The 14339-nt window shown below is 42.6% G+C and overlaps 1 protein-coding gene across 2 annotated transcripts in view; it reads left to right on the top strand.

The window, feature by feature from the left end:
• Positions 1-47: 47 nt before the first annotated feature.
• The window catches only part of LOC129337440 (protein adenylyltransferase SelO-like), a 52472-nt gene continuing 38180 nt past the window's right edge, over positions 48-14339 (top strand). The window contains exons 1-6 of one of the 2 annotated variants that reach the window (XM_054991094.1): positions 48-220; positions 3001-3251; positions 5677-5795; positions 8922-9050; positions 11207-11271; positions 11787-11843. In XM_054991094.1, the coding sequence (XP_054847069.1) occupies positions 48-220; positions 3001-3251; positions 5677-5795; positions 8922-9050; positions 11207-11271; positions 11787-11843 (794 nt within the window). The remainder of the gene's footprint in view (positions 221-3000; positions 3252-5676; positions 5796-8921; positions 9051-11206; positions 11272-11786; positions 11844-14339) is intronic. The other variant, XM_054991095.1, reaches the window with a different exon arrangement.

The following is a 14339-nucleotide window of genomic DNA, read 5'->3' as shown; positions in this document are numbered from 1 at the left end:
CAGGAGGAGAGGCGACGACCCGGACATGGAAATCGAGGCTCCGGGCTATGAGTGGAAAGACGGAGCGCGGCTGCCAGCGCCGCCTTCGCCTCCGCTTCTTGTCAGTAGGCCAAGGAAGCGCCCGGCGGAAGGGAGGGGCGAAGAGGTGGCCGCTCGCCGCAGATAGTCAGAGCCGGCCAGGAAGGCGATCGATGAGACTCCTTCTCCCGGCGTCTGTCAGGTGAAAGAGGACGTCAGGGTTCTCGAAGAAGTTGCTGCTTTATGGAAAGGCTCTTGCCGGCTGCAGGGCAGGCAGAAACGCCACAGGTGCAGAGGAAGATCCGGGTGGCATCTCACAGAGCCACTAGATCCCCAAGGTATGAGCCTTCGAGAGTTGACTCTTGAAGGCTCATACCTTGGGAATCTAGGTGGTCTTTAAGGTGCTGCTGGACCCGCATCTTGCTCTTCGGCTACAGACTAGCACGGCTACCCGCCTGAAATTACCCCCGTGCAGTAGTTCAGTCTCATTCACAGTATTGCGCAATTTCATCGCTTTCCGGAGTTAACGCTCTTGAGAACTTGTACTCTGGAAATCTAGTTGCTCATTAAAAGGTTACTGGATTTGAATCTTGCTCGTCGACTGCAAACCACCATGGGCACAGGTGGAGAAATCTCCCCTGGAGGGCGTTACCTGTGAGTTTCTGCCTGGCATGCTTGAAACCATACAGACTCCTGCCTTTTGTCAGAGGGCAGAGAAGGATTCGGTTTCTGTTGCTAGAAAGCTCAAGGTGTAGTTGTAAAACTTCAGGTTTGCTACTTTGTTGTATGAGCAGCCCTTGGCATGGTTATTTGGAAGTAAGTTCCTTAGAACAGCCCAGAGGAAATCTGCAGAGGGAAACTGTACGGTTGCCAGATACCCCTGGCAAATAGTGGAGCATTGGGGAAGGGGTTCACCGCCAAAATCATTCTAGTGATGTGCTGTCATCATTCCTTGTGCACCCTGAAGTGATGTCAGCAAGTTGCTGGTGAGATTCTAGGAGGGTCTGATATTTGGGCAAATGTGTTTAACCATAGAATTTTGGCCAAATAGCAGAGCATCCCAGGCAAATGACTGACATCACTTCTGGGATGTGATGTCATTACATCACCAGAATGTCATTGGCCACGAGCTCCCTGTGATCTGGTAAGTCCTCCACCCCTGACCAGCCCTCCCCCATTTTCCCACCATTTCCCCTCTGTTGGCCAGCTGAATGGTGTTGGGTATTGGCAGTCGAGTATTGGTGGCTGGGGGAGGGAGGTCCCTCACCTTCACCCAGGGAATAGCAACCCTGGGGAGGGGGGAACTGATGAAGATCAGTCCAACCTTTTTTATGAATATTGGCACTTTGATAAACAAAAAACCCAATGTGCTTTGGTAAAAGATTCTTGATTTAAAAAAAAAATCTGTTAACTAAATTCCATATAAAAATGTGTGGCATTGTTATTGGAAAGGATCCTTCTACTGCATAACGGGAAAACTCCACAGGTAAAGGCTCGTTCAGCACTCATGCTGGAGTCTCTTCCTGGCTGGATAAAGGCCTGAGAAGAACCATGCACACAAATTGGCAAGCTGGATCAAAGAGCAAAAGAATTCTTCAGGCATCAGCTTCTGTGATTTAGAGCTGGCTTCATCAGATGCAAAAAGTGATGGAGATCTGATGAAGTGGGCTTTAATAGATGGATTGATCTTGAAGGTTCCATTTTTGTTATTGCCATTCATAACATGCTGTCATGTAAGGCCGGAACTTAGCATGCACAACAGACATGTCTCTGAAAAGCTGCCTGGTAAAGTCTTCCTGAAGCCTGTTTTTAATTGCCTAAGTATTTTAATTAATGACGTTTTTAATTGGTTGGGTATCTAAATTCCCAGGCTGTATTTATCTTTGTAGACTTTTTTTTTTAAAAAATGTGTTAATTGGTTTTGAGTATCACTGCCCAGCCTTAGAACATGCGCTTAACATGTACAGAATGCATTTCTCTCACAAGGGAGGCCCAATGAGCAGGCAGCATTTATCCAAATAATTTTAGAAACACAAATAGCAGCTAGTTCAGTCTGAATTCCAAGGCACTATATGTGTAACATCACACCAGAGAACTATAGGGCAGGTGTTAAATTGTTGCACATTCAGAAGCCCAGTTTAAACATGATGTTGCATGTGTGAAAGTTGTGCTAGTAAGTTTTTTTGCCTACCAGAATCATCTTTAAACTAAAAAAAAAAGAAAAAGAAAAAAAATCACCTTTAAACTGGGCCCAATGTAGACCATTATGTGTGCAATGCAAGATTTGCACATTAGAAAAAACAGCCACTTAGACCTGTAGCCGTTTCCAGACCTGAGACCCAATGAGCTGCAAGGGTGTGGCTTGAAGTCATATGACAGGCAGTGTCGGAACTGAAATGAATGATACTTGCCTAATCTTGCAAGGTGTGGCAACTGAAGATGACCATAGTTATGTAGTAGGTTCCTTCAGGTATGTTGGTCACAAACCATACAGGGGATTTTGGATTGATGATTCTCCGTTTTCAACCGTCAACACTTCGCTTTGAATTGTGCCCAGAAACAAATTGGGAGCCAGGGCAGATGGGTCAAAACTGGAGTAATGTGGTTCCCTGTGACCATATCCTCATCACTTGTACTTAGTTTTTAAATCAGAAGGTAAAACTAGTAATTTGAACAGAGCTTGAACAAAGCCCCTGATGGACTGTTCCTTTATATAATTTTTAAAACTAATATTTTTAAAGCCATTTAAAAGATAGGCCAACATTCGTTGTTGGCCTATCCAATTTCCATGAAATAGTCTCCGAGGGCGTTTTAAAGAGAATTTTGTAGCTGGTTATTAGCATTCAAAACTTATAGATGGGTGAAACCAACAGGGAAAGGATACTAGCGTGGAAAGTGAAAGCATTAAAGGATGATTTTCTTGGTTCTAGCTACAGAGCTAGAATCCTGATCTCATTGTCTCTTACTTTTGGTTTCATACAGACTCGAGTCTTGGTTACGAAAAGTTCTAGGACTCATTATGTCCAAGTGTTCTCTCACTCCGTGGTTGTTTATTTGGTTAATGTTGCTCTATCAATCTGGATGCTACTTCCTAGACTCTGTAATTGCGGCAAGTAGTTTTAGGCATGTGCATCACTACATCAATAAGTCAAACTTGGATCAAGGCTACTGTGAAAGAAAAAGAAAATTATCTAATTTTAGTGGATGGAGACTCTCCACGGAAAAACTCACAGGTACTATTTTATGCCAATATATAATTATAAATTTGCCTTCAGCTAACTCACAATACACTGAAACTGGGAATAAGTGAGTGTAAATATACTGTAAGGGCACCTTACCTGAATTTATCTGAAATCCTAATCATGCTTTCTAGGAGTAAGTCCCATGGAATTTAATTAGTTTTACATTTGTATAGGAGTGCCCTTTATAAAACAGCACCAACCCAGCCACAGCTAGCAACGCCTAAGCTGTTTAAATCAAGTGTGTTGTAAGGCAGGTATGCCTGACTTTTCCCATTGATTGCAAAGGGATTGAAGGATGACTAATTTCCCCTGATTTGGGGCCTGTGGCTCTGATTTTGTTTATTTTGAGTAGTAGGACAATGGGGGAAACAATTATTGACAGGACTATCTCTGATCCTGTAGTTCGTGGTTTCATTGGGCTTAGACTGGAGTAATTCTGTACTGTTGATTGCCCCAGTGCTGGGATCTGAAAATGTGTGAGTTTTCACTGTGTTAGCATGCAAAATTTTGAATGTTGTATCAAATCAAGCTGTTGCCTTAAATATTTTCTTGATCAGATAGGCAGTGGGGGGCTATAAAGGTTAGGGTTTTATATGCAGTTTAAATCAAGGTATGCTGTGTGGTTCAATCAGAAGGGTCTCTACCTCAGTACCAATAGACTGATCTCAAGTGGCCTTCTAAATGCAGTTATTATACAGGGGAATGAGATTGAAATTTTTTTTAGTCACTACCAGATTTAAGAGAAATAAGGATGTTCAGCAAAGAGGCTTAAAACTCTTCATAAGTAACACACAGCTTTTGTAGGGCTCAACAATTATCAACACTTGGGTATCCCGAATAGTTATTAATTTTTTTTATCAGTTATTTTTAACGTGAATATTAACTAGCCTCAGGATTTTCACGGTATAAATGTGAGCTTCTTTCCAAAATCACAGATATTTAGACAGTTTCTTACAGAAGCTGGGCCCTGAGACAGCTATAGACTGTTCCTAAAGCATTCACAGTGCTAGCTTGCTTGCTCATAAAAGACAGACTCTGAGACATCCAGTCTCCCAAGAAAGGGTTTTCAGCCTACCCGTTTGTAAGCACAATCCCTGTTTCTAGACATTCATTGTTTCAGCCCGCTTACACTCACCAAACTGTGAGACAGGATCCCTCCTGTCTCCCTATCTGAACTGAGCTGACCGTGTTTTTCTTTCTCACTTCACCCAGTTGATGTAGCCGGCTTTAGTGAAGATGCATTTTATTAATTGTCATATACTCTGTATGAAGACAGCAAAGGTGTCTGTCTGATAACTGAGTCTTAGGAAAACAGGACATAGAGTTTCTGAGTACAAAAAGGATCATTAAGTCTGATAAACAGCAACAATAAACTGTGAGTTTGTGATCTGAACTCAAGAGATAAAGTAAACCAACTGATTTATCACTACTCCTACATCAATTGTTTGTCTACATTCTTTGTCTGTAAAAGTATATAATGTGTGCTGAAATTGTCGATAGGCACTTACAGCTCTCCAGCTGCCCCATGCTGATATGTAGTGGCTAAGTCCACAGATGGACTTCTTGGCTGTCAGCCGCTCTTCACACACACCAAACGGGCATAGAGGGGATCTGTGACTTACACAAAGGGGTAGGACCGTTGCCTATCCATCACAGGGACCCATGAGACTCACGGGGTGGAATCTCATCCTTCCCCTACATGGTTGCTTGGCTGCTTGTAGTGCCTGTTCTGCAGTGGGGGGCGCTGGGAGCTCCTGCGCTTTCTCCCCCCCCCCGCTTACCTGCAAGTTCACCTGCAATGCCTTATGTGATGATGGCCCCTTCTGTTTACTTGCCTGAGGCACCTCAGGCAGGGGTGGGGGGTGGGGAGGTTGGCAACAGCTCCTGCTCCTCTTTCCCTTACCTGCCCATGACATAGCATTGCAAGATTGCAGTGGCTTCTACCAAAAGTTATATTTTTTATTGTTTGTTTTGGGATTTTTCTGCAAATCTGGACTGCCTGCCTGTTCTAAAGAAAAATACCGCCTATCTGTGCCTTGCCCCATTTTCTGCATTTTTTAATGTGGGGCCCAGGTTCAGCATTAAGTATACAGTGCTTGCTGTTTTCTCTTGTCATCATGTTTTTTTCATGGACCTTCCAGTGAGCTCACTTCCATTCAACCTCAGTGACTCACAGTGACTCACTCTGAAATCAGTGGGCTTAGACGGAAGTAACTCTGTGTAGGATTGCATTGCTAGTCATACAAGCTGTTCCTAGACTATTCAGCAGCAAGCTCTTTTTGGTGATATATTATCAATCAGTCACTGTTTGGTACTAGTTATATCATGATTTTTAAAGCAATATGAGTATCATTCATATAATGGTGAAATTAATATAAAGTGTTATGCAATAAAAGGTTTTCCTTGTTTTTTCTAGCAACACTTCCCATAGATCGCATTGAAGAGAATTACGTTCGTGAAGTGCAAGGCTCCATTTTTTCAGTTGCCTATCCTACTCCTTTTAAATCCAGAGTTCTCCTTGTAGCTTTTTCAAAGGTTAGATTTATTTATTTATTTATTTGGTTTGACTTTTAGCTCACCCATCCTGCAAGATTTGATTTTCTTTATTTTGAACTCTTAGCTGTACAATATTCCTACTTTCCCTAATAAGCATCTTTTAAAGAACAGTGGAAATCTGAGCACATAGAATAGAACCTGCACTATATACATCATTATCAGGGGCTGATTAGTTATTAGGATGAAGGGTTGAGTGGACACCCTTTCCTGAGCTCCCCTGCCCAGTAAGGAAGCCAGCCTAGCCAAGCATGAGCTACTGCTGGGCAGGGGAAGGCTGCAGTTTCTGGCGTGGGTGTGGCGTTGTCTCCAGGCTGTCCAGGGAGGCAGGGCCTGGGCACAGGTAGGTTGAGCCGCCTGACTTCTACCTGCTGGTCTGGACCTGTAATGAAGGGTATGCCACTCACCATCATTGACAATGAACATGACAGCTCCTTTCTTCCAGCCAGGTTTCCCTCCCTCCCTCAGCAGGAGAATGGCCCTTTTCCAGGGCTGTTTTGACTTCCCAGTCCTCCCCTGACATTTATTTTCCAAGAGGGGCCATGGGTTGGTGATAGAGCATCTGCTTGGCATGCAGAAGGCCCCAAGTTCAATCCCCAGCATCTCCAGTTAAAAAGAACCAGGCAGCAGGTGATGTTAAAATCCTCCATATGAGACCCTGGAGTGCTGCTGCCAGTCTGACCTTGATGGGCCAATGGTCTCTTTCAGTATAAAGGTAGCTTCATGTATTCATCTGTTTTTCTGTAGGAACAAAGGACTTCGTTGCTCACTATTTAGTTCCTCTCCAGGGATCACTGCTAGTATTGCCAGAATACATGTGGAGATGCATAAGATTATATTTTCATCCACTGATGCTGTTTACCCTGGACACAGTTCTTTGGTGCAGACCAAGAGCTTCTTAAATATGGTCACATGGCTCTCCTCCCTAGTTCATGTAATCCACCCTTCTACATCTCCTTCTTTTCCTCCTCCCCCATATCCTTTCCAGCTTCTTTTTATTTTTGGTTGCTATTACAGCTGCATGGGCCTTTCCCCCAGCCATAATAGGTCAGCATGGTTAGAAGTGGGTTTGTCAACTGATATGTACAGACTGTGGTTAATGAAAACGCAGGAGAAGATGTAATGCTAACCAGAGCTAGCTCCAAAACCGAAATGGAGGAAATCATGCCTGCAGAAGAGGTGAGAAGGAACAGGTGCTCAAGCAGGGGCACTCTTGTTTTCTTAGTTTTGGACAGTAATACATCTGCACTGGGATAGTGTAGGGATGGTTGTGTTCATTATAATTATGACTAGCATCCAAAGGGAAGTATGCAGGTGGGCGAATTTCCCCCACCTTAATAGATTTGTTGCAGCAGTCCTGAGTGCCAAAGAAACATTGGTTTTTAAAACCAAACAACACCTGTGTGTTTGGAAGCTGTTCTATCAAAAACATCAAAAAATAAGCTTCCAGTTATGTATTCAGCTTGCATTTTTATATCCTGATTCATAGCAGATTTTGTAATGCTTTACAATTCATTATTCCTCACAACAACCTTATAAGAAAAGCATTGGCCTGTATCCAACCATGCAGTGAAGAAAAATGTCCTTAAATTTGAGGGGAGGGACAGATTTCTTCAATTTCCTGCTCTTGCGGGGCGGGGGGATGTCCTTGGACCTCAGGAACAGCATTGTGGAGGTCTGCAGTGGAAGGGAAGATCCAGCAGAAATCTTTGTCCTTTCTTTAAGTACCCTTAAGTCTTCAGAAAATAGTTAACCATTCTAAGCATGGAGTCTGTAGCAGCAGAATAAGTGGCAGTGCAAAGATTTCCGGCAAGCTTTTGTGAGTCATAGCTCTGACTCATGAAAGCTTATGCTGGAAAAAATATTCATTAATCTTTTAAGGTGCTTGTGGATTCCTGTTTTAAAGAGTAGCTGGATGCAGGCCATTCTGATCTGTCCCAAACTCACTGAAGGAGCTTCAGACCTGAGAAATTTTTATTAGATTGTTTTTCCCCAATCTTTGTGCAAGGTGCCCAGGGTGATGTACATGTCTCTTTCCCCTCCCCGTTTAATCCCTATACTTGAAGAGCTAGACTTCTAGTTGGGGCCAAGCTATTGGGGTAGGTGACCCTGATATTACAGCAGATACACTGGCTACCAATCTGCTCCTGAGCACAATTCAGGGTATTGGTTTTGGCCTTTAAATCCTTACATGGCTTGGAACCGGGGTATCTGAAGGACTGTCTTCTCCCATATGTTCCAGGCCAGGAATTAAGATCACAGGGAGAGGCCCTCTTGGCTGTCCCATCAGCCAAAGAAGCTCATCTGATGGGAACATAAGAGAGGGCCTTTTTGGTGGTAGTCCCATGATTATGGAATGGCAATCCCCAGGGAAGTGTGCCTGGTCCCTTTACTGCCAATCTTCAGGAGGCAGCTAGAGATATTTTTTTAGAACTGCTTTAATTAACTTTGTTTCTTTGTTTACTGGCAGTCTTAAACTATGTTTCTAAACTTTTTAAAAATTCATTTTAGAATTGTTGTTTCACATATATTGTATATTGACTTCTCACAGGGTAGAAAAATGGCTAATAAGCGTTTTATATAAATAAATAATCCTCATAGCATCCCTGTAAAGTAGGCTAGTGTGAGAGAGACTGACCAACTGACCCAATTTCACCCAGTAATCTTTGCAGCAGGGTGAGCATTTGAACCTAGGTCTCCCAGGTCATAGTCTGACAGTGTTGTCTAACAACTGCACCAAGGTAGTGCTCTGTATTTTAGTCGTAGGGCTCTATATTTTTGTCTCCCATTACTGATCTCTGCTCATTCAGAGGCTTATGGGGATTCTTCATGTAATCACAGATCTCTAGATATAATGCCTAACTGCACCTCCCTAGAAGTGAATAACAGATCTAGGCAATCTTTACATTGCATTCCCCTGAAAAATGATTGTTGTGGCGTGTAGAGAGGGGGAAAGAGAGAGAACAGGAAGTGGCTACAGTAGGGCAGGCAGAAAGGCACGCAGACCACTTTCACTGCTCCTGATTTCAATGGAATTTTATGAGCATAAGGTGTACGGCAATCTAAGAACTGCATGGGAACTTCTGGATTCTGCTTTGTCATTTCTAGGAAGTTCTAGAAGATATTTTGGATCTTGATGTGTCTATCTCAGACACAGAGGATTTTCTTCAGCTTGTCAGTGGTGCAAAAATGGTCTTGGGGTCTCTTCCCCTGGCCCATAGGTATGGTGGCCACCAGGTAAAGATTTGCTCTCTCATACTATGTCAACAATATTTGTATGTGACAGGATTTTCTGCTGGAAATGATAAAGAATGGAAAAGATTATCTACAACTAAATTGTGTTATATTTGTGTGCTTTAACTTTAGAATACTTAACTCAAGCTAGATTTCTAACCTGGTTCATTACCAATTGAATGATTTTTTGTTTGTTTGTAATACTGTCTCATACACAGCTTTTATTCTTTGCCCTGTTAGAAGCAAGAAAATCAGTGCTTTCAAAGTTCAAATAACTTCATACAATTATCCAGGGTATGTTACACTAAAGCAGGGGTCCCAAACCCTTTTGAGATTGTGGCCACTTTTGGAGTTCTGACTCAGGGAATTGGGTGAAATTACCAAATGGCTGCCATGGAAGGAGGAGCCAACCACATCATTTTTGCTGCAGAAGGTGGACACACACACAAACATACACTCACAGACAGGAAGCCCAAGTACAGGGGAGAAGAGGGGCAACTTTTAAAAATACACTGAGGAAGAGAAGTGAGAGAGAATATAAAACTAACACTGTAGGGGCAGCTGTAAAAAGGTGACCCCTTCTTACATGCCCAGGGTAATGCCGATCACCATCTTCGGGTCTGGTAGCAATTTCCCCAGGCCAATTTGTCTAGGGATCCTGATGGTATTTTGCCATCTTCTGGGCATGGAGCAGGGGTCACGGTGTGTGTGTGGGGGGGGGGGCGGAGGAGAGTAGTTGTGAATTTCTTGCGTTGTGCAGGGGGTTGGATTAGATGACCCTGGAGGTCCCTAGCAACCCTATGATTTTATGAAACAACATTTTAAAAAATACGCTCAGCCGGTTAGGTGCCCTGCTTGGCAAAAGCCCCACCTGGCCCCACCCACTTTCTGAAAACACTTGGTAGGCACTAGGAAAGGTGTTGGTGAGTGCCATGGTGTGCATCGATGCCATGGTGGGGACCCCTGATCGAAGGAAAAAGGGAAGAGAGGCATTCTCACCTGCTGCAATGTGGATAGAAAAGTCCAGATCTTTTCAGGTCCCATCCATACTGACGCTCTACACAACCAGCCATCATTTTTTAAAACTTGGTAATTAACAAATAACAATATTATTATAAGAATCTGTCTGTGAGGTTCTCGGGATTCCCAGCTTACATGTTTAAAGAAATAAGTCTCTAGCTGCTTTCATTGCATAGAGATGCTTTCCCCCTTATATCGCTGCATCATTTTTTACTTTAAAAAAATGAAAGCTTGGAATTTCGAGGGCCTGATAGACAGATTGTTATAACATCATAATGATATATTAATTGCCAAGTTTAGAAAAAAATGAACTCCCCCCCCCCGAGGCTGGAGAGGAAGGAAATGGCCACTGTAGGGACGGGGCAGAGGGAAAGCCACCATGTGGGGGCCTCACTTCCACTGTGCTGAGTAGCTGGCCACAGAAGTAACGAAGAAGGCACAGAGCATCATCGCCATTTGGAAGTCACTCTGGAGATCTGAAAGTATGAAAAGATGGGCTAGAAGTGTTCTTTAATAATAGTTATAATTTTGGCCTGCTCTGCACTGGTTTGATTGGTAAGTTAAAGTAAAAGTGCAATTCTGTTTCCATACGGTAAAGGTCCCTGGTTAGGACATGTTGAGGAATTTAGGTCTTAGTAGAGCACCCAGTGAATCATATTCCCAAAGAAGCTAGCATTCATTTTAAAAATGTTACCTTTTTAGCTCTTACTGTTCCAAAGAGAAGCTGAAAAGGTCTGTTAAAAAATTCTAATGCTAAAAATATGATAACCAAATTAGGAGATTTAAAAAAAAAAACAAGTTTATCTATTGTCCCTGGTGTCTTCCCAGTCTCCAGCCCCTTTACTGTCTGCCAGTATTTCATGAGGCTTGTTTCTCATGTCCCTTTATTATTGGTTTATTTTCCTGTCAAGATCAATAATATCCATATAATGTGATAGCACTGCCCCCAAACCTCAAATGCTTCGCTGAATTGGTTTGTGGTAAACTGACCACATTTGGTTTTCTAACACGGGATCACATTCGACCCCCCCCCCTCTTTGCCGCCTCATCAATTTTAAGAATAATTTTCCAGTTCTATATGTATTGTAAATAGCAGAAGATGATAATTTTTGCATTTTGATTTTTGCTTTTCTTTTTAGTTTGGTAGTTGGGCAGGTCAGCTGGGTGATGGAAGAGCTCACTTGATCGGAGTTTATACAAACAGGTACTGCATTATTTCATTTTTAAATGGTCAGCAAGTTTCTAAGCAATCACTGATACAGATATATTAATAAATTATAAATATGATCATGTAAATGCTTTTCTGGTTGGTTCACATCACATACCTTGTCCTCAGGCCTGATCTAAACATGGTGCTGGCAATGCAAAATAACTCAACTTGTGGGACTTTGCACTTCCATGGCTTCTTGTTTAAACTGGGCTGCTACCTGTGCAAAGCCACTGTGAGGCACGTGTAGCTGCTTTGCATGGGAAACAGCCCAGTTTAAACAAGATGCTGTGTGAGCACAAAGTCCCACAAGCAGAGTTACTTCACCCCAGCAGGCCTGATCAAGAATTAGGAATTTAGAGATTGTTAATTAAAAATCTGCATGGTAGGTAACTGTTGTTGTGTTTCTTATGTGAACTAGGAACTCCCAGCACACTGTCCTAGCTTATCAGCTTTACCACCTATCAAAATTACTGATGCTAATTCTGTTTTTTGCGGGGTGGGGGTTCCAGGTTTGGTGACACGTGGGAGCTACAACTGAAAGGTTCAGGAAGGACACCATACTCCAGGTTTGTTGTGTCTATTGTGTAATATTCTGATGGCTCTTATTTATTTATTCAAAACTGCCTTATCTCCAGAAACCCAAGGTGACTATCAAAGCAGAAAATGGTGCAAGGACACAAACATTATGAGTCTCCAGCAAGGTTAAAATTGGTATACCACTGAGGTACACAGTTAAAAACCAAGGTACACAGTCTTGGATTAGTTTCCATTGCACATTAAAATAACTTGAATAACTCCCACAGCTCTGACCTGGATGCTGCCCGGAATATAGGCAAAGCTGAAGAAATACTTAATACACCCTCTGGGCTGCTTTTGGACCATTTTGATCCAATTACAGTGATGGATATTGATAGGATCCTGGCATCTGTGAAGGCCACTTACTTATGCACTGGATCCTTGCCCAACTTGGCTACTAAAATCATGTATAGACCACATAAATGAGCCCTTTGTGTCTATCAGAAATCAGTCACTGCTAACTCAAGGCATCTTCTATTGGCTACTCAAAGAGGCGATTATCTGCCTGCTACTTAAAAAACCAGCCCTAGACAACAACAATGTGGCTGATTGTTGCCCAGTCTCTAACCTGCCCCTTATATATAAATCGGTTATTATTACTACAATAAATTTGTTGTTGTTGTTGTTGTTATGGGCCAAGTGATTGAGAGAAAAGTAGCGGACCAACTCTGGGTATTCTTGGACAACTGGTGCTCTGGATCCTTTTCAGTCTGGGTTCAGGATGGGCTCTGGGATGGAGGTAGCTCTGGTGGCTTTAGTGGATGACCTCCAACTGAATGTAGATAAAGGCCATACTTCTTTGTTACTCCTCCTGGATCTATCTGCAGCCTTTGATATTGTAGATCGTGCCATCCTGTTAAGGCATTTGGAGGCAGACACAGGTATCAAAGGATGTGCTCTGGACTGGTCATTCTTCATGGAAAGGACTCAAAGGTTGCTGTGAGAAATCAGCTCTCTTTAGTGTGAGAATTATCTTGCAGGTTCAAATTTATCCCCAATGCTAATCAGCCTCTACATAATGCCTTTAGAAGAAATTGTTTGAAGCTTTGAAATTGGATGTCATCAATATGCAGATGACACCCAGCTCTTTATCTTGTTATCCACATCCTCTTGTGACTTAGTAGAAATCTTAAATTGCTTCCTTACCGCTGTGGTCAAATGACTGAAAGCGAACAAATTGAAACTGAACCCAGACAATACAGAACTGATGCCGGATGGAATGGCAGAGATATTAAAGGACATTGTGCTGCTCACTTTCTATGGAGTTCAGTTGACTCTTGCAAACTCAGTTCTGAGCTTTAGGGCTATACTCGACTCAGTATTACTGCTAGAAAAGCAAGTTAATGCAGCTGCAAAAAATGCCTTCTTCATACCCAGTTTAGCATTAACCTGACATGGCCGATCTGGTCATCTGAATCCATGCTATCTAGCATCGAGATTAGACTGCTGTAACATACTTTATGTAGGTCTTCCCTTGAAGTTTGGAACTGGAGCTCAGAGCTCGGAGGCTTCAGTTGGTGCAGAATGCAGCAGCTCGATTGCTGTCGGGAGCTAGGTGAAACTTGCCTATTACTCTCATTCTGCAGTCAGTCAGCTACTAGGCTCAGTTCAAGGTTTTGACTATCACATGTAAAACTCTTCACAGTCCTGGTCCCTCATATCTACAGAACTGCCTCTCTCCCTGTGCCCCATCATGGCAGCTTCACTCATCTGAACAAGACTTCCTGAAGGCGCCATCCTGCAAATTGTCAATATTCTCTGTGGTGGCCCCCACCTTATCGAATGACCTGCCTGAAGAGGTCAGGAAAGCTCTCACTGCCACAAACAATGCAAAACTGAATTATTCAAGAGGATGTTTTTAATATAAATTATAGGTCTGTGCTGAAGGGAAGTGGTCCAGAGTGACATGTTAGGCAAAAGGATAGGGACTGTAGACTATACTACTGCATACATCCTGTTGCTGTATGTTTCTACTGGATTGTTTAAAACACATTGCTTAAAATATCATATTGATTTACTTATTTTTTTTCCAGCATTGTTGCAGCTGTGTATCAGATTTCTGCTTGAATGTACTTACCCTGTATAATCTGCCTTGAGTCTTAATGAGAAAGGTAGACTATAAATATTATAAATAAAAATAAATAAATAAAAATAAATAAAATAAAAATAAATGGCTTTTTCAGAGCACTAGATAAATTAATGAATGGTAATAGCTCAGGTGAACCTGATCTCATCAGATCTCAGAAGCTAAACAGGGTCGGCCTTGGTTACTAATTAGATGGGAGACCTCCAACGAAGGCCAGGGTTGCAGAGGCAGGAAGTGGCAAACCACCTCTGATAGTTTCTTGCCATGAAAACCCCACCAGGGGTCACCATAAGTCAACTGTGATTTGAGGGACACCCCCCCACACACACACACACAAAACCACAATAGTTAGGAACAAGCATATCTCTGATTAGCATTTGTTGGAAGTAAATCATTGTTA

Source organism: Eublepharis macularius, chromosome 11 (assembly GCF_028583425.1).
Source record: "Eublepharis macularius isolate TG4126 chromosome 11, MPM_Emac_v1.0, whole genome shotgun sequence".
Taxonomy (NCBI): Eukaryota; Metazoa; Chordata; class Lepidosauria; order Squamata; family Eublepharidae; genus Eublepharis; species Eublepharis macularius.
The sequence above is the reverse complement of the archived record's forward strand: the minus strand, read 5'-3'. Positions and strand labels throughout refer to the sequence as shown.